This window comes from Lissotriton helveticus, chromosome 7 (genome assembly GCF_964261635.1).
Source record: "Lissotriton helveticus chromosome 7, aLisHel1.1, whole genome shotgun sequence".
Taxonomy (NCBI): Eukaryota; Metazoa; Chordata; class Amphibia; order Caudata; family Salamandridae; genus Lissotriton; species Lissotriton helveticus.
In genome coordinates, this window is record NC_136068.1 from 4,399,995 (window position 1) to 4,420,606 (window position 20,612).

The window sequence follows — 20,612 nt, forward strand, 5'->3', positions numbered from 1 at the left end:
CACCACCATCGTCATCATGAGCCAACATGCCCCCAGTACCATGACATATCGAGGAAGACCGCTGAGGGTACCTTTCGGGGATATAAGTAAAACATCTTGGCTGAGCAAACCAGAGGAGAAGCTTCCACGCTGACACAAGACCCTGTGGTCCCTACACACAGACGCTCCCGAACGCAGTGGTCCGACATCCTTTGCAAGGTGTCCAACAAGAGACCAAGACGGGGTCCTTCGTTCTCTCCCATCAGGTGATGGGGTTGCCTCTTTCCTAGGGGATTCTTGGCTCTACACTTACATACATGCTAGGTACGTTCAGGTACACACAGCTAGGGTCCGCATAGTAGGAGTACGCTTGATTAGTGCCATGTATCGATAAGCCTGCATATATTCACAGGTTTAGCTCCATGGTAGAATTCTACCTTTTCTTTCCTCTGATGCTCGTAATCAAATATACCTGGTTCTGTCTAATGGTTGATGCAGCACACGTAATCAACACTAGAATGACGCTGGTTTACTAAATACTTATTGAAAACCTCCCCGCCGTTTATTCTGAGCACCTCTCTGAGGAGAAGTAGGCACGAGCGACCAAGCGAACAGTACTGTGCGGTTTCCACGATACCTCAGGGAGCAAGGATTGTCATGTTCGATCGGTGCCAGAAATGATTTGCTCCTTGGTATTGTTAGGGGGCGTCTAGTGTCACGGTGAGCGAGCCGGTCTACAGACGAACATATCCTGTGGGGGTGTCAGGAATCAGTCTGGACCAATCCCTTAGTTTACGTGGTCTAAACGCACAGATCCTATATAGATTTGTAAGAACTACACGACACCTGGGGAGTGGGATCCCTAGAACCTGAGGGATAGCTCTGCTGTCTGAAGCCTGGGGAGTGAGAGCCCCATAACCTGAGGGATAGCTCTGCTGTCTGAAGCCTGGGGAGTGAGAGCCCCAGAGCCTGAGGGATAGCTCTGCTGTCTGAAGCCTGGGGAGTGAGAGCCCCATAACCTGAGGGATAGCTCTGCTGTCTGAAGCCTGGGGAGTGAGAGCCCCATAACCTGAGGGATAGCTCTGCTGTCTGAAGCCTGGGGAGTGAGAGCCCCAGAGCCTGAGGGATAGCTCTGCTGTCTGAAGCCTGGGGAGTGAGAGCCCCATAACCTGAGGGATAGCTCTGCTGTCTGAAGCTTGGGGAGTGAGAGCCCCATAACCTGAGGGATAGCTCTGCTGTCTGAAGCCTGGTGTAGGAAGGGGGAGTCTCTAGTTGGCGCAGTGCAGCACTGGCGACAAGCAGGGACTCTCTCTTCCCCGTCAGGGCTGAGGGTTACCTTCAAGACAACCTCTGCTTACCCTCTAGGTAGTGTGGCTTAAGCAGTCTTAGGCTAATCTCTGGGGCATGTAGGGTTAAACATTTGCAACATTACACCATCACCACCAACCCACCACACAATGACACCAAACTGTATTTGTAAAAATATATCTTCTTTATATAAATTTCAAGCAGGCTTGTAAATACAGTTGTCAAACTTTCAATAGCGGTTCCAGTTTACTTAGTTGGGTTGCCACAGTTCTTTCTAGCAATAGGCAATCTTTAGCGTTTCAAAACAGTTCTTTATCAGCTTCCAATTCCCCCAAATATGGTATTACTTTGGGGGCCTTTCTGTTCACGTTTTATCAAAACAAAGGCGGAGTTGCCTGCTGGGGCCTTGGCGCACCTCCGAGGACTGAATGGGCCCGACCGGCCCGGGCTCACGCTACTAGCGGGAGCGGCGGCAGGTTGGCTCGAGTCCGCCCCTCTGTGCGAGCCGCACGGCTGTGCGCGGCTGGCGGGGGAGAGAGCGGGGGCCCTGGGAGCGCTCCACACGCGACTCCGAGGGCTTGGCAGGTCAGAGGGCGGTGCGAGCGAACAGGCTAGAGGCTCGCACCGCGGGGGCAACAACAGTACCTTTGTCTTTGATGAACAGGGTCGAGGCAGTCCGGCCACAGGTCAGCGCGGTGGTCCGCGTCGCGGGGTCTTCCTCCCGGGGTTGGAGCGAGCGGCGGCTCGGCTCGAGCTCGGAGGTTGGCGTTGCGGCGCGGGCCGGGCCACAGGGACGGAGCACCTTGAGATTTCCTGACCAGGAGGGCACACGCAGAGGGCAGAGATCCTCGGCGCAGGCCTCTGTTAATCCAGGCGACGTTCGGGCACCCCACGCAACAGCTGTTCCTCGGACAGCGGCGGCGCGTTCAGGGGCACACAGACACGAAGGGGTGCAAGCAGGCACCGGGCACCACCCTTCTTCACGTTGCGAGCTGCAGCTCGGGGTCAGTCACGGTGTTCAGATCAGCTGGGCTGGTCTTCACGATGCTTCTGGGCCAGGCAGGCGGCAGTCACTTTGCTTAGAGGACGGGCGGCTCCCAGAGCGCTGCTGAGGAGCGCGATGGACACAGCGCGCTCCGCTTTTTCCTGGGGAGGCTTGCAAAAGGAAAACAGCGTCTTCCAGTGGTTCCTGGGTCAGGGGGTAGCGCTCACTGTTCCTGGAGCGCTGGTCAGGGGGCAAGTTTACAGGCAAGCCCTTGGAGATCTTTCAGCAGAGTTTGGCACAAAGTTTCAATAAGCAAAAGTCTTTGGTAGTCTTTTCTTTCCTCTCCTTTGGCAGCAAGGCACCAGACACAGGCCAGAGACAGCACTCCTCCTTGTCCTTCCAGGTCCTTCTCTTCGGGCAGAGTTTCTTCTGTAGCACAAACAGGATCTAATTTACAAGGAGCAGGGCTCCTTCTTTTATACCCAGTTTCTTTTGTTCTAGCAAGCCAGGGGGGCCTCTGCATAACTGCTCCAGTCTCTGAGCACTTGTTGTGGGTACTTATGACTTCTGTATTCAGTGTGAGGGCAGGCACATCAGCCGCTCCCCAGGGGGGCGGAGCCGGCATTGTGAGGACAGGAGTAGCCTGAGCACTTTGTTGACAAGCTTCGGTCCTTCCTGGGCCAGGTGCAGGCTGAGTCATCAGTCGCTCCCCAGGAGGGCGGAGCCAGCATTGTGGAGGCAGAGCACAGCCTGATGCATCATTCAGGGGAAACTCCCACCACCCACTAAGGTGTCATCTGGCTATTCACTACCTGTCAACTCCCAGCCCTGTCACTCACACACACCAGACAGTCAGATCCACATCCAAGCAGAGGCGGGCTGAAATGGTTAGGCAAGCAAATGCTAACTTTCTAAAAGTAGCATTTGCAAACACAGGATATTAAAATAAACTTTACTAAAAGAAGTATTTTATTATTCTGAGTTCAGGCATACTAAACATGAATTTCTACCATGTTCCCTGAGCCTGCTGGGATTATAGGGTGTAATAATTCCAGCAGCCCATCTGGCCTAGAAGGGAACAGGTAGCCTTACAATAGTGAAAAACGAATTTGGCAGTAATTCACTATTAGAACATGTCACACACATCAGGGCATGTTCTACCTTACACTTACAATGCACCCTGCCCTCAGGCCTACCATAGGGGTGACTAATATGAAGTTAAGGGAAGGTTTAGGGGCTGGCAAGTGTGTGCACTTGCCCAGCCAGGGTGACAGTACCAGACTGCACGCAGGTTCTGCAATGGCAGACCCTAGACACATTTTAAGGCTGCTTCTGTGGGTGGCGCAACCAGCGCTGCAGGCCCACTAGCAGTATTGGCATTCACAAGCCCTGGCACTCCTAGTGCACCTTACTAGGGACTAACAGTAAATCCAATGAACCAATGATGGACATCAATCACATGTACACTTTACAGTAGGGAGCACTTGCACTGCGGCACGGGTTGGCCGTGGCGCAGTGCCCTGAGTAGCAGACACCAGCAAAACATTTGAGGCACAACAGCAAAAAAGTGGAAGGGAAACTCACGCCAAGGTGCCAGGTCTAACACCTGGGAAGTGAGAGCCCCATAACCTGAGGGATAGCTCTGCTGTCTGAAGCCTGGGAAGTGAGAGCCCCATAACCTGAGGGATAGCTCTGCTGTCTGAAGCTTGGGGAGTGAGAGCCCCATAACCTGAGGGATAGCTCTGCTGTCTGAAGCTTGGGGAGTGAGAGCCCCATAACCTGAGGGATAGCTCTGGTGTCCGAAGCCTGGGGGAGTGAGAGCCCCATAACCTGAGGGATAGCTCTGCTGCCTGAAGCCTGGGGAGTGAGAGCCCCATAACCTGAGGGATAGCTCTGCTGTCTGAAGCTTGGGGAGCGATAGCCCCAGAGCCTGAGGGATAGCTCTGCTGTCTGAAGCCTGGTGAGTGAGAGCCCTATAACCTGAGGGCTAGCTCTGCTGTCTGAAGCTTGGGGAGTGAGAGCCCTATAACCTGAGGGATAGCTCTGCTGTCTGAAGCTTGGGGAGCGATAGCCCCATAACCTGAGGGATAGCTCTGCTGTCTGAAGCTTGGTAGAGTGAGAGACCCATAACCTGAGGGATAGCTCTGCTGTCTGAAGCTTGGTAGAGTGAGAGACCCATAACCTGAGGGATAGCTCTGCTGCCTGAAGCCTGGGGAGTGAGAGCCCCATAACCTGAGGGATAGCTCTGCTGTCTGAAGCTTGAGGAGTGAGAGCCCCATAACCTGAGGGATAGCTCTGCTGTCTGAAGCTTGGGGAGTGAGAGCCCCATAACCTGAGGGATAGCTCTGCTGTCTGAAGCTTGGGGAGCGATAGCCCCAGAGCCTGAGGGATAGCTCTGCTGTCTGAAGCCTGGGGAGTGAGAGCCCCATAACCTGAGGGATAGCTCTGCTGTCAGAAGCTTGGGGAGTGAGAGCCCCATAACCTGAGGGATAGCTCTGCTGTCTGAAGCCTGGGGAGTGAGAGCCTCATAACCCGAGGGATAGCTCTGCTGTCAGAAGCTTGGGGAGTGAGAGCCCCATAACCCGAGGGATAGCTCTGCTGTCAGAAGCTTGGGGAGTGAGAGCCTCATAACCCGAGGGATAGCTCTGCTGTCAGAAGCTTGGGGAGTGAGAGCCCCATAACCTGAGGGATAGCTCTGCTGTCTGAAGCCTGAGGAGTGAGAGCCTCAAAACCTGAGGGATAGCTCTGCTGTCTGAAGCTTGGTGAGTGAGAGCCCCATAACCTGAGGGATAGCTCTGCTGTCTGAAGCTTGGTGAGTGAGAGCCCCATAACCTGAGAGATAGCTCTGCTGTCTGAAGCTTGGTGAGTGAGAGCCTCATAGCCTGAGGGATAGCTCTGCTGTCTGAAGCTTGGGGAGCAAGAGCCCCATAACCTGAGGGATAGCTCTGCTGTCTGAAGCCTGGGGAGTGAGAGCCCCATAACCTGAGGGATAGCTCTGCTGTCTGTAGCCTGGGGAGTGAGAGCCCCAGAGCCTGAGGGATAGCTCTGCTGTCTGAAGCTTGGGGAGTGAGAGCCTCATAACCTGAGGGATAGCTCTGCTGTCTGAAGCCTGGGGAGTGAGAGCCCCATAACCTGAGGGATAGCTCTGCTGTCTGAAGCCTGCTAGAGTGAGAGCCCCATAACCTGAGGGATAGCTCTGCTGTCTGAAGCCTGGGGAGTGAGAGCCTCATAACCTGAGGGATAGCTCTGCTGTCTGAAGCTTGGGGAGTGAGAGCCCCATAACCTGAGGGATAGCTCTGCTGTCTGAAGCCTGGGGAGTGAGAGCCCCATAACCTGAGGGATAGCTCTGCTGTCTGAAGCCTGGGGAGTGAGAGCCCCATAACCCGAGGGATAGCTCTGCTGTCTGAAGCTTGGGGAGTGAGAGCCTCATAACCTGAGGGATAGCTCTGCTGTCCGAAGCTTGGGGAGTGAGAGCCCCATAACCTGAGGGATAGCTCTGCTGTCTGAAGCCTGGGGAGTGAGAGCCCCATAACCTGAGGGATAGCTCTGCTGTCTGAAGCTTGGTGAGTGAGAGCCCCATAACCCGAGGGATAGCTCTGCTGTCTGAAGCTTGAGGAGTGAGAGCCCCATAACCTGAGGGATAGCTCTGCTGTCTGAAGCCTGAGGAGTGAGAGCCCTATAACCTGAGGGATAGCTCTGCTGTCTGAAGCTTGGGGAGTGAGAGCCCCATAACCTGAGGGATAGCACTGCTGTCTGAAGCCTGGGGAGTGAGAGCCCCATAACCTGAGGGATAGCTCTGCTGTCTGAAGCCTGAGGAGTGAGAGCCCTATAACCTGAGGGATAGCTCTGCTGTCTGAAGCTTGGGGAGTAAGAGCCCCATAACCTGAGGGATAGCTCTGCTGTCTGAAGCTTGGGGAGTAAGAGCCCCATAACCTGAGGGATAGCTCTGCTGTCTGAAGCTTGGGGAGCGATAGCCCCAGAGCCTGAGGGATAGCTCTGCTGTCTGAAGCCTGGGGAGTGAGAGCCCCATAACCTGAGGGATAGCTCTGCTGTCTGAAGCTTGGGGAGTGAGAGCCCTATAACCTGAGGGATAGCTCTGCTGTCTGAAGCTTGGGGAGCAAGAGCCCCATAACCTGAGGGATAGCTCTGCTGTCTGAAGCCTGGGGAGTGAGAGCCCCATAACCTGAGGGATAGCTCTGCTGTCTGAAGCCTGGGGAGTGAGAGCCCCAGAGCCTGAGGGATAGCTCTGCTGTCTGAAGCTTGGGGAGTGAGAGCCCCATAACCTGAGGGATAGCTCTGCTGTCTGAAGCTTGGGGAGCAAGAGCCCCATAACCTGAGGGATAGCTCTGCTGTCTGAAGCCTGGGGAGTGAGAGCCCCATAACCTGAGGGATAGCTCTGCTGTCTGAAGCTTGGGGAGTGAGAGCCTCATAACCCGAGGGATAGCTCTGCTGTCTGAAGCTTGGGGATTGAGAGCCCCATAACCTGAGGGATAGCTCTGCTGTCTGAAGCTTGGGGAGTGAGAGCCTCATAACCTGAGGGATAGCTCTGCTGTCTGAAGCTTGCGGAGTGAGAGCCCCATAACCTGAGGGATAGCTCTGCTGTCTGAAGCCTGGGGAGTGAGAGCCCCATAACCTGAGAGATAGCTCTGCTGTCTGAAGCCTGGGGAGCAAGAGCCCCATAACCTGGGGGATAGCTCTGCTGTCTGAAGCCTGAGGAGTGAGAGCCCCATAACCTGAGGGATAGCTCTGCTGTCTGAAGCTTGGGGAGTGAGAGCCCCATAACCCGAGGGATAGCTCTGCTGTCTGAAGCCTGGTGAGTGAGAGCCCTATAACCTGAGGGATAGCTCTGCTGTCTGAAGCTTGGGGAGCGATAGCCCCATAACCTGAGGGATAGCTCTGCTGTCTGAAGCTTGGTGAGTGAGAGCCCTATAACCTGAGGGATAGCTCTGCTGTCTGAAGCTTGGGGAGTGAGAGCCCTATAACCTGAGGGATAGCTCTGCTGTCTGAAGCTTGGGGAGCGATAGCCCCATAACCTGAGGGATAGCTCTGCTGTCTGAAGCTTGGTAGAGTGAGAGACCCATAACCTGAGGGATAGCTCTGCTGTCTGAAGCTTGGTAGAGTGAGAGACCCATAACCTGAGGGATAGCTCTGCTGTCTGAAGCTTGAGGAGTGAGAGCCCCATAACCTGAGGGATAGCTCTGCTGTCTGAAGCTTGGTGAGTGAGAGCCCCATAACCTGAGGGATAGCTCTGCTGTCTGAAGCTTGGGGAGCGATAGCCCCAGAGCCTGAGGGATAGCTCTGCTGTCTGAAGCCTGGGGAGTGAGAGCCCCATAACCTGAGGGATAGCTCTGCTGTCTGAAGCTTGAGGAGTGAGAGCCCCATAACCTGAGGGATAGCTCTGCTGTCTGAAGCTTGGTGAGTGAGAGCCCCATAACCTGAGGGATAGCTCTGCTGTCTGAAGCTTGGGGAGCGATAGCCCCAGAGCCTGAGGGATAGCTCTGCTGTCTGAAGCCTGGTGAGTGAGAGCCCCATAACCTGAGGGATAGCTCTGCTGTCTGAAGCTTGGGGAGCGATAGCCCCAGAGCCTGAGGGATAGCTCTGCTGTCTGAAGCCTGGTGAGTGAGAGCCCTATAACCTGAGGGATAGCTCTGCTGTCTGAAGCTTGGGGAGTGAGAGCCCTATAACCTGAGGGATAGCTCTGCTGTCTGAAGCTTGGGGAGCGATAGCCCCATAACCTGAGGGATAGCTCTGCTGTCTGAAGCTTGGTAGAGTGAGAGACCCATAACCTGAGGGATAGCTCTGCTGTCTGAAGCTTGGTAGAGTGAGAGACCCATAACCTGAGGGATAGCTCTGCTGTCTGAAGCTTGAGGAGTGAGAGCCCCATAACCTGAGGGATAGCTCTGCTGTCTGAAGCTTGGGGAGTAAGAGCCCCATAACCTGAGGGATAGCTCTGCTGTCTGAAGCTTGGTGAGTGAGAGCCCCATAACCTGAGGGATAGCACTGCTGTCTGAAGCTTGAGGAGTGAGAGCCCCATAACCTGAGGGATAGCTCTGCTGTCTGAAGCCTGATGAGTGAGAGCCCTATAACCTGAGGGATAGCTCTGCTGTCTGAAGCTTGGGGAGTGAGAGCCCCATAACCTGAGGGATAGCTCTGCTGTCTGAAGCCTGGTGAGTGAGAGCCCCCGAGCATGAGGGATAGCTCTGCTGTCTGAAGCCTGGGAAGTAAGAGCCCCATAACCCGAGGGATAGCTCTGCTGTCTGAAGCTTGGGGAGTGAGAGCCTCATAACCAGAGGGATAGCTCTGCTGTCTGAAGCTTGGGGATTGAGAGCCCCATAACCTGAGGGATAGCTCTGCTGTCTGAAGCCTGAGGAGTGAGAGCCCCATAACCTGAGGGATAGCTCTGCTGTCTGAAGCTTGGGGAGTGAGAGCCCCGTAACCTGAGGGATAGCTGTGCTGTCCGAAGCTTGGGGAGTGAGAGCCCCATAACCTGAGGGATAGCTCTGCTGTCTGAAGCTTGGGGAGTGAGAGCCCCATAACCTGAGGGATAGCTCTGCTGTCTGAAGCCTGCTCGAGTGAGAGCCCCATAACCTGAGGGATAGCTCTGCTGTCTGAAGCTTGGGGAGTGAGAGCCCCATAACCTGAGGGATAGCTCTGCTGTCTGAAGCCTGGGGAGTGAGAGCCTCATAACCTGAGGGATAGCTCTGCTGTCTGAAGCCTGGGGAGTGAGAGCCTCATAACCCGAGGGATAGCTCTGCTGTCTGAAGCTTGGGGAGTGAGAGCCCCATAACCTGAGGGATAGCTCTGCTGTCTGAAGCCTGGGGAGTGAGAGCCCCATAACCTGAGGGATAGCTCTGCTGTCTGAAGCTTGGGGAGTGAGAGCCCCATAACCTGAGGGATAGCTCTGCTGTCTGAAGCTTGGGGAGTGAGAGCCCCATAACCTGAGGGATAGCTCTGCTGTCTGAAGCCTGGGGAGTGAGAGCCCCATAACCTGAGGGATAGCTCTGCTGTCTGAAGCCTGCTAGAGTGAGAGCCGCATAACCTGAGGGATAGCTCTGCTGTCTGAAGCCTGGGGAGTGAGAGCCCCATAACCTGAGGGATAGCTCTGCTGTCTGAAGCTTGGGGAGCAAGAGCCCCATAACCTGAGGGATAGCTCTGCTGTCTGATGCTTGGTGAGTAAGAGCCCTATAACCTGAGGGATAGCTCTGCTGTCTGAAGCCTGGTGAGTGAGAGCCCCATAACCTGAGGGATAGCTCTGCTGTCTGAAGCCTGGGGAGTGAGAGTGGCATAACCTGAGGGATAGCTCTGCTGTCTGAAGCTTGCGGAGTGAGAGCCCCATAGCCTGAGGGATAGCTCTGCTGTCTGAAGCTTGGGGAGTGAGAGCCCCATAACCTGAGGGATAGCTCTGCTGTCTGAAGCTTGGGGAGTGAGAGCCCCATAACCTGAGGGATAGCTCTGCTGTCTGAAGCCTGGGGAGCAAGAGCCCCATAACCTGGGGGATAGCTCTGCTGTCTGAAGCCTGGGAAGCGAGAGCCCCATAACCTGAGGGATAGCTCTGCTGTCTGAAGCCTGGGGAGTGAGAGCCCCATAACCTGAGGGATAGCTCTGCTGTCTGAAGCTTGGGGAGTGAGAGCCCCATAACCTGAGGGATAGCTCTGCTGCCTGAAGCCTGGTGAGTGAGAGCCCCATAACCTGAGGGATAGCTCTGCTGTCTGAAGCTTGCGGAGTGAGAGCCCCATACCCTGAGGGATAGCTCTGCTGTCTGAAGCTTGGGGAGCAAGAGCCCCATAACCTGAGGGATAGCTCTGCTGTCTGAAGCCTGAGGAGTGAGAGCCCCGTAACCTGAGGGATAGCTCTGCTGCCTGAAGCTTGGGGAGTGAGAGCCCCATAACCTGAGGGATAGCTCTGCTGTCTGAAGCTTGGGGAGCAAGAGCCCCATAACCTGAGGGATAGCTCTGCTGTCTGAAGCTTGGTGAGTGAGAGCCCCATAACCTGAGGGATAGCTCTGCTGTCTGAAGCTTGGGGAGCGAGAGCCCCATAACCTGAGGGATAGCTCTGCTGTCTGAAGCCTGGGGAGTGAGAGCCTCATAACCTGAGGGATAGCTCTGCTGTCTGAAGCTTGGGGAGCAAGAGCCCCATAGCCTGAGGGATAGCTCTGCTGTCTGAAGCTTGGGGAGCGAGAGCCCCATAACCTGAGGGATAGCTCTGCTGTCTGAAGCCTGAGGAGTGAGAGCCCCGTAACCTGAGGGATAGCTCTGCTGTCTGAAGCCTGAGGAGTGAGAGCCCCATAACCTGAGGGATAGCTCTGCTGTCTGAAGCTTGCGGAGTGAGAGCCCCATAACCTGAGGGATAGCTCTGCTGTCTGAAGCCTGGGAGGTGAGAGCCCCATAACCTGAGGGATAGCTCTGCTGCCTGAAGCTTGAGGAGTGAGAGCCCCATAACCTGAGGGATAGCTCTGCTGTCGGAAGCTTGGTGAGTGAGAGCCTCATAACCCGAGGGATAGCTCTGCTGTCTGAAGCTTGGGGAGTGAGAGTCCCATAACCTGAGGGATAGCTCTGCTGTCTGAAGCCTGGTGAGTGAGAGCCCCATAACCTGAGGGATAGCTCTGCTGTCAGAAGCTTGGGGAGTGAGAGCCCCATAACCTGAGGGATAGCTCTGCTGTCTGAAGCTTGGGGAGTGAGAGCCCCATAACCTGAGGGATAGCTCTGCTGTCTGAAGCTTGGGGAGTGAGAGCCCCATAACCTGAGGGATAGCTCTGCTGTCTGAAGCCTGGGGAGTGAGAGCCCCATAACCTGAGGGATAGCTCTGCTGTCTGAAGCCTGGGGAGTGAGAGCCCCATAACCTGAGAGATAGCTCTGCTGTCTGAAGCTTGAGGAGTGAGAGCCCCATAACCTGAGGGATAGCTCTGCTGTCTGAAGCTTGGGGAGTGAGAGCCCCATAACCTGAGGGATAGCTCTGCTGTCTGAAGCCTGGTGAGTGAGAGCCCCATAACCTGAGGGATAGCTCTGCTGTCTGAAGCCTGGGAAGCGAGAGCCCCATAACCTGAGGGATAGCTCTGCTGTCTGAAGCTTGAGGAGTGAGAGCCCCATAACCTGAGGGATAGCTCTGCTGTCTGAAGCCTGAGGAGTGAGAGCCCTATAACCTGAGGGATAGCTCTGCTGTCTGAAGCTTGGGGAGCAAGAGCCCCATAACCTGAGGGATAGCTCTGCTGTCTGAAGCTTGGGGAGCAAGAGCCCCATAACCTGAGGGATAGCTCTGCTGTCTGAAGCTTGGGAGTGAGAGCCCTATAACCTGAGGGATAGCTCTGCTGTCTGAAGCTTGGGGAGCAAGAGCCCCATAACCTGAGGGATAGCTCTGCTGTCTGAAGCTTGGGGAGCAAGAGCCCCATAACCCGAGGGATAGCTCTGCTGTCTGAAGCTTGGGGAGCAAGAGCCCCATAACCTGAGGAATAGCTCTGCTGTCTGAAGCTTGGGGAGTGAGAGCCTCATAACCTGAGGGATAGCTCTGCTGTCTGAAGCCTGGTGAGTGAGAGCCCCATAACCTGAGGGATAGCTCTGCTGTCTGAAGCCTGGGAAGCGAGAGCCCCATAACCTGAGGGATAGCTCTGCTGTCTGAAGCTTGGGGAGTGAGAGCCCCGTAACCTGAGGGATAGCTCTGCTGTCTGAAGCCTGGTGAGTGAGAGCCCCATAACCTGAGGGATAGCTCTGCTGTCTGAAGCCTGGGGAGTGAGAGCCCCATAACCTGAGGGATAGCTCTGCTGTCTGAAGCCTGGGGGGTGAGAGACCCATAACCTGAGGGATAGCTCTGCTGTCTGAAGCTTGGGGAGTGAGAGCCCCGTAACCTGAGGGATAGCTCTGCTATCTGAAGCCTGGGGAGTGAGAGTCCCATAACCTGAGGGATAGCTCTGCTGTCTGAAGCCTGGGGGAGTGAGAGACCCATAACCTGAGGGATAGCTCTGCTGCCTAAACTCTGAGTGTTAGACCTGTCAGCCCTAGGGTGGTCTTTCCCTGTGTTTTTTTGCCCTTGCCTCATTTTTCCCACCTTCTTTTTGTTGGCCCTTAGGTCTCAGGGCGCCTTTTTTGGCTAATTCATGTTAGGGTGCAGGTGCTCCCTACTCCAAACATGGCTGCCACTGGCCCCTGCTACTGCAGCGTGGTATTTATAGTGTAGCACCCTAGCTGCCAGGAGCTGGCTGGGACCCCATACAATGTTGCAATGCCAGCCTCCCATCCCCTGTCCATAGGTAGAGTGGGGAAGCTCCTGGAACCTTCCAGAAGAAAGGCGGGGTGGATTTTTGCCGCCTTAGAGAGTGGTCACCTGACCTGGGCATACTTAAGCAAGGGAGGGAACTTTTTCTAGTCAGTTGGGGCATCACTCACCTGGGGAACCCGCGCAGGAGATTTAGGCGGGAGGGCCTAGTTAGGAACCTGTGCTACTGGGAGTGACAGGATTTAGGTGCTGCCTCTTAAGCTGGGTGAGGTGTCCTAGACTAGCCCCCTGATCTGGCCCAGCGGTAGGGGACCACAGGATCCATCTGCAGTGACCTGAGGAAAACTCATCCAGCCTCCAACTCAAGCCCCCCCCTCAACTTCAAGAAACCATCACCTAAGGGCGCAGAACCATCCAAGCGCCAAGAAGACTACTTGCCTACAACCAGAGACTGCTGGGGGATCAACCAGGTACTGGACTTGTGCTGCTCTGTGCACCCCTGCCTCCATCTGGGCCTAATTTGCCCTGCCTGTCTCCCCCTGACTGACTCTCTCGGCCTTACATCCTGCCGACCTACTTGCTGTATGATTGGAAAGCGCTGTAATCTACCCCCTTTCCAAGCGCTGGGTCAAAGACTGCCTGTCATAAACTGCTGTAAAGTGCCCCTCACGCTGAGACCGTGTGAGCGCTAGACCGCCCACGTGTCTGCCCCCGTAGCGCTTTCAGAGCTGAGCGCGCTGGCCCGGCGCTGTCTGTGCCCACCTGTAGCGCCAAGAATCCTCCACTGGTGGCCGCGGCGTCAGCGCCGGGATTGAGTCCCCGTCGGCGGCCCCCGTGTGCCAGGAGAGGGCCGCTGGAATCCTCCTCAGGCCTCGCCAGGCATCCAGTGACCCGCCTTCCGGCCCCCTGGTGTCTCCGCGCCAGCATTGTGCCCCCTCGGCGGCCCCGGATCCCAGGAGAGGGCCGCCGCTCGCCGCACACTAGGCCTGAAGCCGGGCTGTACCACATCACGTGAGCGCCGCCGCGTCAACGGCCGCGCCCCCGCCCAAGCTGCACAGCCATTGGCTGTCACCACCGAGCACCGCTGACAAGGCCCGGCGCCCGTGGAAAGCCGTGCCTCCTCGCAGAGGGGGCCGCTGAGCCAGAGAGCCCCCTCCGTTCTGCCCCGAGCGCTGGTCCTGCCTCGCCCCGGCACCGGGGCTCCAGAGCTGTCCCCGCGCCGCACCGGGCAGGGTGAGGCCCCGGGAGGGCCGAAGACAAGAGGTAAACCCAGCGGAGAAGGGCGGAAGGCCGGTTGGGCCCTGAGTTCGCCCCTCCCCCTGGGAACACTGTGACTGGGCCCTGTTGGCCCCCCAAGAGCTGCGAGTAACTGGGAGACCTGGCTTAAGCCTCGAGAATAGACGGGTCTATACCCCGTGCCTATGTAGGGACAGACTCCCTCCAGGTTCCGTGGCTAGGCCTGAATGCAGGTTTATACTGAGTTAACGGTCAGGCCAAATTGGTAACAAGGTCGTTCACCTCATTGACGGTTGGTGCCTGGTGACAGCCTTATGCTCCATTTACTGCTCATGCCGCTTATATGTCCTCAAGCCTGCTGATGAAGTGGTGATCTCTTTCCCTGTACTGAATTTCTTGCAGGGGCGGGCTTCAAGGAATCCTGGTGGGATTAAACTCTGACACTTAGTGATTTACTCCAGCACTATGTTGATAACCTAACGCCTGGTGTGGCACTGTTGATATTTACAAGGGGAAATGCTTATGACTGCTCCCTGCATGTTAATCCATGGTTTATGAAACTACCCTCTTAGCCTGCTGAGGAGTACACGCGACAAGCTGTGTTACTGCAAGTTTTCTGCTTTACTGGAAATATTTAATGAAGTGTTTCACCATTTTACAGGAAATGCGTTTTGAAAGGCCTCCATGAAATGCTTTATTGAGGTACTTAATGAAATGCTGATGATTTGCTAATGCATTAATTGCTTTGATCTAAAGCCTACATAAAAGATCTTGATTTTCAAACACAACTACTGGTGTGGTCTCCATTATTGCGCCCACTTCTTGTCTCAGTGGATGAGTGTGTTAAGTAGCTGCTTTACACGTAAGCCCCTGGCCGCCTTCCTGCTCGAGCCAAGCTACCCCCCGGAGAACCTGGTGGTCCCAGTTCTTACATTGAGCCTGTAAAATCTGTGCATTCTGAGGGATAGCTCTGCTGTCTGAAGCCTGGTAGAGTACGAGTGGCATAACCTGAGGGATAGCTCTGCTGTTTAAGGCCCAGGTGTGTAGGATAGATGCAACGTGAAGGATAGCTCTGGTTCTTGAGAACTATACAATAATTACTTGTCGGGATAACTTTGAGCCTGTAAAACCTGTGCACCCTGAGGGATAGCACTGCTGTCGGGTGCCTAGCGGAAGGCTTGTAAGATCGCGGCACTGCCCCCCCCCCCGCCCCCGCTTGGAGACCAACGCTGTCAGACACACTCACTCTTCGTTTAAGAAATACCCAGCAGCACCCACATATGAGAAACAGTTTATTTACAAAACAGAGCTTTTAATCAAAATATTTATGTTATTGTCTAAATTGGATCAAGAGATAAAAGGCACTCGGGATTCACTTTATAAACAAATGTTTCATGATTTGAACAAGATTCCGCAACACAAAACAAAATTAAAAAACACCTTAATTGGAATGACCGTCGCCTCGATTCCTGGACGGAATGAGGCTGTTTGAGTGACAGCCCAAAACTCTTTATAAAATATTCACATTCCAGCAGCAGCCCCGGGGTCACGTGACCCTGGGGCACTAATACAATCAGCAGCTACTACTGTTTCACAGATAAGAAACCCAAGGTGGGCTGTGGGGGCAGAAGGGGCGCGTCCAGTGTGGCCTGGAGGCAGAGTTTGGGAATGTAGTGGGTGGGGGAGGGGAGGGGGGAAGTCAGGCAGAGACCCCGGGAGACAGGAGGGAGGCCTTAGGGTCCTCAGAAGAAGGCCTTGGAGATGTAGTAGCAGATGTAGGCATGGGGGGAAGTCAGGCAGAGACCCAGGGAGACGGCACCACCTACTAAAAGAGCTGGCACCGCACAGTGGGGCCGGAGCAGGGGTGAGCCGTGGGGTCCTCAGAAGGCATGGAGTAGTGTTGAGTAGTGCTCGCAGACACCAAGTTCTTCTGTTGAGTAGGGTTATCAGCCATGTTAGCAGCCCTAATACCTAGTAGGGTTGGAGGCAGGTGCTGGTTCGGCACTGAGTAACTTAGAGGATGCACTAATGTCGAGCAGGGTTCGGAGTCAAGCACTGCTCTACTACCGGGTCGAGTTGATGGAAGAACTCTTGCAGCCTTAGTGTCGAGTAGGGTAGGGAGTCACACGCTGCCCTACCACGAAGTAGAGGTTATGGAGTAACTCTTGCAGCTTTAGTGTGGAGTAGGGTTGTAAGTTATCCGCTGCCCTACCATCGAGTAGAGGTTATAGAGAAACTCTTGCAGCCTTAGTGTCAAGTAGGGTAGGGTGTCACGCGCTGCCCTAGAACCGAGTAGAGGTTATAGAGAAACTCTTGCAGCCTTAGTGTCAAGTAGGGTAGGGAGTCATGCGCTGCCCTATCACGGAGTAGTGGTTATGATAAACTGTTGCTGCCTTAGTGACGAGTAGGGTGTCACGCGCTGCCCTACCACGGAGTAGTGGTTATGGACTAACTCTTGCTGCCTTAGTGTCGAGTACGGTAGGGAGTCACATGCTGCCCTACCACAGAGTAGAATTTATGGAGGCACTCTTGTGACCCTAGTGTCGAGTAGGGTAGAGTCACGTGCTGCCCTACACGGAGTAGAGTTTATGGAGGAACTCTTGCGGCCCTAGTGTCGAGTAGGGTAGGGAGTCACGCGCTGCCCTACACGGATTAGTTTATGGAGGAACTCTTGCGGCCTTAGCATAGGTTAGGGAGTCACGGTTGCAATCTTGAGTAGGGGGGACAGTCCGCCTTCGCTGCCATCAGTTTGCAGTGGGGTGACCCCCCTGCAGTGCCACTCTTAGCGTCAGAGAGTAAACCTGACCTTGTATGTTGTGCTAGGGCTCATACATGAGAACCGCTCTTTCGTATCATGTGCTAGGGCTCATACATGAGAACCGCTCTTTCGTATCATGTGTTAGGGCTCATACATCATACCCACTCTTTCGTATCATGTGCGAGGGCTCACAGATCATAACCGCTCTTTCATATCATGTGTGCGGGCTCACACATAATAACCGCACCTTTGTATCATGTGTTTGGGCTCACACATCATAACTGCTCTTTCGTATCATGTACGAGGGCTCACACATCATAACCGCTCATTCGTATCATGTGCGAGGGCTCACACATCATAACCACTCTTTCGTATCATGTGCGAGGGCTCACACATCATAACTGCTCTTTCGTATCATGTACGAGGGCTCACACATCATAACCGCTCATTCGTATCATGTGCGAGGGCTCACACATCATAACCGCTCATTCGTATCATGTGCGAGGGCTCACACATCATAACCACTCTTTCGTATCATGTGCGAGGGTCACACATCATAACCGCTCTTTCGTATCATGTACGAGGGCTCACACATCATAACCGCTCATTCGTATCATGTGCGAGGGCTCACACATCATAACCACTCTTTCGTATCATGTGCGAGGGCTCACACATCATAACTGCTCTTTCATATCATGTGCGAGGGCTCACACATAATAACCGCTCTTTCGTATCATGTGCGACGGCTCACACATAATAACCGCTCTTTCGTATCATGTGCGAGGACTCACACATCATAACCGCTCTTTCGTATCAAGTGCGAGGGCTCACACATCATAACCGCTCATTCGTATCATGTGCGAGGGCTCACACATCATAACCGCTCTTTCGTATCATGTGTGAGGGCTCACACATCATAACCGCTCTTTCGTATCATGTGTGAGGGCTCATACATCATAACCGCTCTTTTGTATCATGCGCGAGGGCTCACACATCATAACCGCTCTTTTGTATCATGCGCGAGGGCTCACACATCATAACCGCTCATTCATATCATGTGTGAGGGCTCACACATCATAACCGCTCATTCATATTATGTGCGAGGGCTCACACATCATAACCGCTCTTTCGTATCATGTGTGGGGGCTCACACATAATAACTGCACCTTTGCATCATGTGTTTGGGCTCACACATCATAACTGCTCTTTCGTATCATGTGCGAGGGCTCATACATGAGTCACTCTTTCGTATCATGTGTTTGGGCTCACACATCATAACCGCTCATTCGTATCATGTGCGAGGGCTCACACATCATAACCGCTCTTTCGTATCATGTGTGAGGGCTCATACTTCATAACCGCTAATTCGTATCATGTGCGAGGGCTCACACATCATAACCGCTCATTCGTATCATGTGCGAGGGCTCACACATCATAACCGCTCTTTCGTATCATGTGTGAGGGCTCATACTTCATAACCGCTCTTTTGTATCATGCGCGAGGGCTCACACATCATAACCGCTCTTTCGTATCATGTGCGAGGGCTCACACATCATAACCGCTCATTCGTATCATGTGCGAGGGCTCACACATCATAACCACTCTTTCGTATCATGTGCCAGGGCTCACACATCATAACTGCTTTCGTATCATGTGCGAGGGTCACACATCATAACCGCTCTTTCGTATCATGTACGAGGGCTCACACATCATAACCACTCTTTCGTATCATGTGCGAGGGCTCACACATCATAACTGCTCTTTCGTATCATGTGCGAGGGTCACACATCATAACCGCTCTTTCGTATCATGTGCGAGGGTCACACATCATAACCGCTCTTTCGTATCATGTGTGAGGGCTCACACATCATAACCACTCTTTCGTATCATGTGTGAGGGCTCACACATCATAACCGCTCTTTCGTATCATGTGCGAGGGCTCACACATCATAACCACTCTTTCGTATCATGTGTGAGAGCTCACACATCATAACCGCTCATTCGTATCATGTGCGGAGGCTCATACATGAGAACCACTCTTTCGTATCATGTGCGGGGGCTCACACATGATAACCTTTTCCAATTACCGGGTGCTAGGGCTCACATATGAGAACTGCTCCTTCACGTATGACAAAGATGCCATCAGCTGCTTCCCTCTGGCCTGCCCTGTGGGTGCAGGCAGCAGACTGATGCTCAGTCCCTATGTCCAGCATGAATGACTCCCAGAGTGTGACCTACGGAGGGCAGAGTGCTCCAGGGACCCTTGAGGCGGTCAGTGCGAGCAGACATCACACCGAGGGCTAGAGGTGGGCGTGTAGGAGGAGGTGTAGTGAGGGACAGACAGATGGACAGCAGGTACTGCCCAAGAAAGAGACGTCACTCCAGCTATTAGGAAGAGAAGAGACGGAGCGCTCTCTAGCGCGAGACAGACAGCCAGACACTTGGAAAAAATGATGCTTCAGGTTGACTGATATATAGAGAAACGTCACCTGAGGGTCAGCGAGGGAGGTCATGAGCAGGGTCACCTCAAAGCACATGGAAGGTCACCCCATCCCAGCACATGTATGCACCCATAGGACAGGTCTGACATCACCCCCTAGAGGTGGCAGACATCACCCCCTGGAGGTGGCAGGCATCACCCCCTAGAGGTGGCAGACCTCACCCCTTGGAGGTGGCAGGCCTCACCCCCTAGAGGTGGCAGACCTCACCCCCTAGAGGTGGCAGACCTCACCCCCTGGAGGTGGCAGGCATCACCCCCTGGAGGTGGCAGGCATCACCCCCTAGAGGTGGCAGACCTCACCCCCTGGAGGTGGCAGGCATCACCCCCTGGAGGTGGCAGACCTCACCCCCTGGAGGTGGCAGGCATCACCCCCTGGAGGTGGCAGGCATCACCCCCTAGAGGTGGCAGGCATCACCCCCTAGAGGTGGCAGGCACCACCCCCTAGAGGTGGCAGGCACCACCCCCTAGAGGTGGCAGGCATCACCCCCTAGAGGTGGCAGGCATCACCCCCTAGAGGTGGCAGGCATCACCCCCTAGAGGTGGCAGGCATCACCCCCTAGAGGTGGCAGGCATCACCCCCTAGAGGTGGCAGGCATCACCCCCTGGAGGTGGCAGGCATCACCCCCTAGAGGTGGCAGGCATCACCCCCTGGAGGTGGCAGGCATCACCCCCTAGAGGTGGCAGGCATCACCCCCTGGAGGTGGCAGGCATCACCCCCTAGAGGTGGCAGGCATCACCCCCAGAAACATCTCAAAAGCAGACCGAAGGGCCTACAATGTGGCTTCATTTTTAAGTTGGAGAGGTGTGGGTCCTGGTAGGCAGCCCAAAGTGGCAGAAGATGGAAAGGTGAGAGAGATGCCCCTTAACTGCAGGCTGCTGGAGGCTGGAGGGGCTGGTAAGGTCAGTAGGGGCGGCACTTCCAGTGTTAGCTTCAGGTGACGGAGGAACCACCAGGAACATCCAGTGAAGCGGAGGCCTCTCCCCAGCTCAGCAGACATCAGAAGTGAGCACAGGGTCATTAAAGATCTCCCCAGGTCAACGGAGCACTGACCGAGGGCCCCCCCGAGCAGAGGCTCGGGCCCTCCAGCATGGGGGGCCCGAGGGGCCCTAGACGTACATGGCCCTGGACATGACAAAGCCTTTGTCGTCCTGGTAGCGGTCGGAGGCCGGGTAGGACAAGTCATTGTAGATGGGGTTGATCTGCTCCAGGTAGTCGTCCTCGGTGCTGGGGGGGTCCTCGGTGTGCCCCAGGCCCTCGTCCACGGTGACCTCCTGGTAGAGGGGCTGCGTCTGTGGGGACACAAGCAGAGAGTGAGACCTCAGGTGTCAAGAGTCTGGCCTCCACCACACACAAACAAGCCTCCAATCAGACCACTGGACTGTGCAAGGGGTCCCCTCGGGTACAGCGCCATAGCCATGCGCCCCCAAACCTGCCCCCGTACGCTGTGCCATGTCCACTGTACAATAGGCTTCATCACTGTGCTCCACGGATGCACACTCTGCCCTGCGTCCCACCGCTGGGCTCCACTGATACACACTCTGCCCTGCGCCCACGGCTGGGCTCCACGGATGCACACTCTGCCCTGCGCCCACGGCTGGGCTCCATGGATGCACACTCTGCCCTGCATCCCACGGCTGGG

The 20,612-nt window shown here is 55.0% G+C and overlaps 1 protein-coding gene across 1 annotated transcript in view; it reads right to left on the minus strand.

The window, feature by feature from the left end:
* Window positions 1-19,862: 19,862 nt before the first annotated feature.
* Window positions 19,863-20,612, minus strand: part of NECTIN2 (nectin cell adhesion molecule 2) — a 210,121-nt gene continuing 209,371 nt past the window's right edge. The window contains exon 10 of the mRNA XM_078651271.1: window positions 19,863-20,262. Within this exon, the coding sequence (XP_078507397.1) occupies window positions 20,080-20,262 (183 nt within the window). The 3' untranslated portion in view covers window positions 19,863-20,079. The remainder of the gene's footprint in view (window positions 20,263-20,612) is intronic.